This window comes from Arachis ipaensis, chromosome B01 (assembly GCF_000816755.2).
Source record: "Arachis ipaensis cultivar K30076 chromosome B01, Araip1.1, whole genome shotgun sequence".
NCBI classification, from domain to species: domain Eukaryota; kingdom Viridiplantae; phylum Streptophyta; class Magnoliopsida; order Fabales; family Fabaceae; genus Arachis; species Arachis ipaensis.
In genome coordinates this window covers 10578483-10581193 of record NC_029785.2, presented here as the reverse complement: position 1 = coordinate 10581193, position 2711 = coordinate 10578483, and the positions used below count along the sequence as shown (strand labels likewise).

Sequence of the window (2711 nt, the reverse complement as noted above, 5' to 3'; positions counted from 1 at the left end):
ACCTTATATATTATGTGTGTGGCACCTTTACCATACTGCGAACCTCCGGTTCTCATTCCATACTATGTTGTTAATTTTCAGATGCAGGTCGAGAGGCATCTCGTTAGGCGTCTGGACTCTTGAAGCGGAGTGGTTACTGGGATATTTTGTTATGCTATGATGTATATATATGCACTTAGCTTTTTCTCCGCATGACTTATTCTTTTTGATCCTCTTAGAGGTTTATGGAGAGGCAGGATTGTGTGTATGTACTTTTGGGTTTTGGATATGTATGTATATATGTGTAAATATTCTCCGGCCAGTCTTGACTTCGCAGGCTGAGTTAGGAGCTTGTTATTTTGTATCTTTGGCACTCTATTCCTACTTCTGTTATCTTATGTTTGACAGTTACAGTTTTCTTAGCATGCAAGTTAACTCGTTCCTTGAGCGTTGCGCTTTTATCTCGCGATTTTTATTTTCCCTATCCTTCAAGGCTCCTAGCATATTATAACTCTTCTGCTATTATATGTACTTATTTTATTTTAGAGGTCGTAATACCACATCACCTCTGTTTTACGACTTAAGCGTAAAGCTTGGTGTGGTAGGGTGTTACATTAACCATCCTAATTCAGCCCCCTTCTCAAAATCTAAAAAAATCATAAGAACGAATCTAATTCATTCTAAAAATTAGTTTTAAAAAAAATATTTTAATGCATGAATATTAATAAATTTTCTCATTTAAATTTTCTAAAAGCCACATCATTTAAACATGTAGGATTTGTAATAAATTGAAAAAAAAAGGTTGATATATGATTGATTTTCGTTTATTCCCACTTTAAAGGAATTGAACACGATTAAAAGTTTGTTTGGATGTTACTAAGTTAATAGAATTTTTTTTATTTTTAATGTTAGTAGTAAAAATAAAAATATTAAATAAATAAAATATTTTTTTTAAAAAGTTATAATTTATATTTTTTTTAAATTTTTTTACTAAAAATAGATATATTTTTAACATTATAAATAAATAAAAAATATTTTATAATATTCAAATATAATTATTAAAGTAAAAATTATTTTTAAATAAAATATTTAAACATAAAATTATTTTTATACTCAAACATAATTATTAGATAAAAAGATATTTTTACATAAAATATTTAAATATAAACATATTTTAATTTTTCTAAAAATTTTTTTAAAAAAATTAATTAAAAAAAAAAGATTTTTTCGTAAAAATTCACCTAATCAAACCCTAAATTTATTTAGCCATGAAGTGTACAAGTTAGTAATTAAAATAAAAAATTGAGGAGTTAATAAATAACATAAAGTTGAACGCTTTTATAAAATAAATTTGAATTAGAGTGAATAATACTTTAATAGAGCTGTAACTAACAAATAATTTGTCAAGAATTAAAAAAAGAAACGGAAATTATATTAAGTTATTAACACATGTTAATGAAATTGAAATTTAATTTAGAAGACATGAGAGGCATTGATATGCCGGGGTAAAAGTAATAAATCAATTATAGCGTACCATAAATAAACATGATATAGAGATAATGACTCCAGTTTTGTATGAAATTTTTCCAGATACCAAAGGACGATATGGCTTGTTAATCTACGATAACAATAATAATAAAACAATAACATTAGTATAGAAAAATAAGACATATACCATAAACAAAGTAATAAACTAAAATGTGTATATAAAATTAGTGTGAGACAGATATATATTCACTTATGTGTGTTTACAAGTTGCCAACAGAAGGAAATTAAAAGAGAAAGCATTGGAGAAGGAGGAAGAAAAATTAAAGTGATTAATGTAGTGTTTAAAGTTCTTTTTTACAGTTTCTAAATGAGATTAGAGAAGGCAGCCAACCGAGAGTTTATTGTATAAATTTAAAAGGGTAAAGTATACTTTTTGTCCCTAAAGTTTGGTAAAAGTTTTAAAAATATCCCTAAATTTTATTTTGTTTTAATTTTGTCCCAAAAATTTTCGATTTGCATCAAATATACTATCGACGACTAAATTTTCAAAAAAATTTAAGACCAATCTAATAATAATGCATGAAAATTATGTTTGATTTGCTTGTATTGAGGGTTGTTCTTATGAAATTGTTGTTGAATTAGTCTTAAATTTTTTGAAAAATTAGCCGTCAATGGTATATTTGATGCAAATCAAAAACTTTTGAGACAAAATTGAAACAAAATAAAACTTAGGGGTATTTTTGAAACTTTTGTCAAACTTTAGGGACAAAAAATATACTTTACCCAATTTAAAATTTTGGGGTAATGGTTTAACTGGTCTTTGAAAGATAAATTATTTTTTAAATTCATCTCTAAAAAATTGTATCAATCAAATTAGTCTTTTAAAAATTATAAATTAATTAGTTTGTCTTTCCGTCAATAATTAATAATGTGAATTGTTAATTGACAATAAACATAACACTAACCTATTCAATAATTAGACGCTGACTAAATATGTTTATGAAAATCCATCAATTTAGATCCTATGTTATATTAGAATTATATTACATGTAGTAATCGAAAAAAGAAACTAAATTAATAGAAATTTTTATAAACATATTGTATTTAATTAAATATTTCGATATATATGCTGTTAGTTAACATTTCGAATTGTTAATCTTAATGAAAATTGTTGATAGAGTGATAAAAATTAAAGACAAATATAATTAATTGATAATCTTTAAAAGACTAATCTTTTATGAATT

At 24.7% G+C, this 2711-nt stretch overlaps 1 protein-coding gene across 8 annotated transcripts in view; it reads right to left on the bottom strand.

The window, feature by feature from the left end:
* LOC107624847 (naringenin 8-dimethylallyltransferase 2, chloroplastic) overlaps nucleotides 1-2711 on the bottom strand; it is a 149196-nt gene that overhangs the window by 96049 nt on the left and 50436 nt on the right. For 7 of the 8 annotated variants that reach the window (XM_021117326.1, XM_021117322.1, XM_021117331.1 and 4 more), the window contains one exon: nucleotides 1514-1597. The exons of the other annotated variant lie outside the window; for it this stretch is intronic. In XM_021117326.1, coding sequence (XP_020972985.1) covers nucleotides 1514-1597 — 84 coding nt within the window. The remainder of the gene's footprint in view (nucleotides 1-1513; nucleotides 1598-2711) is intronic. 8 annotated transcript variants of the gene reach the window in all.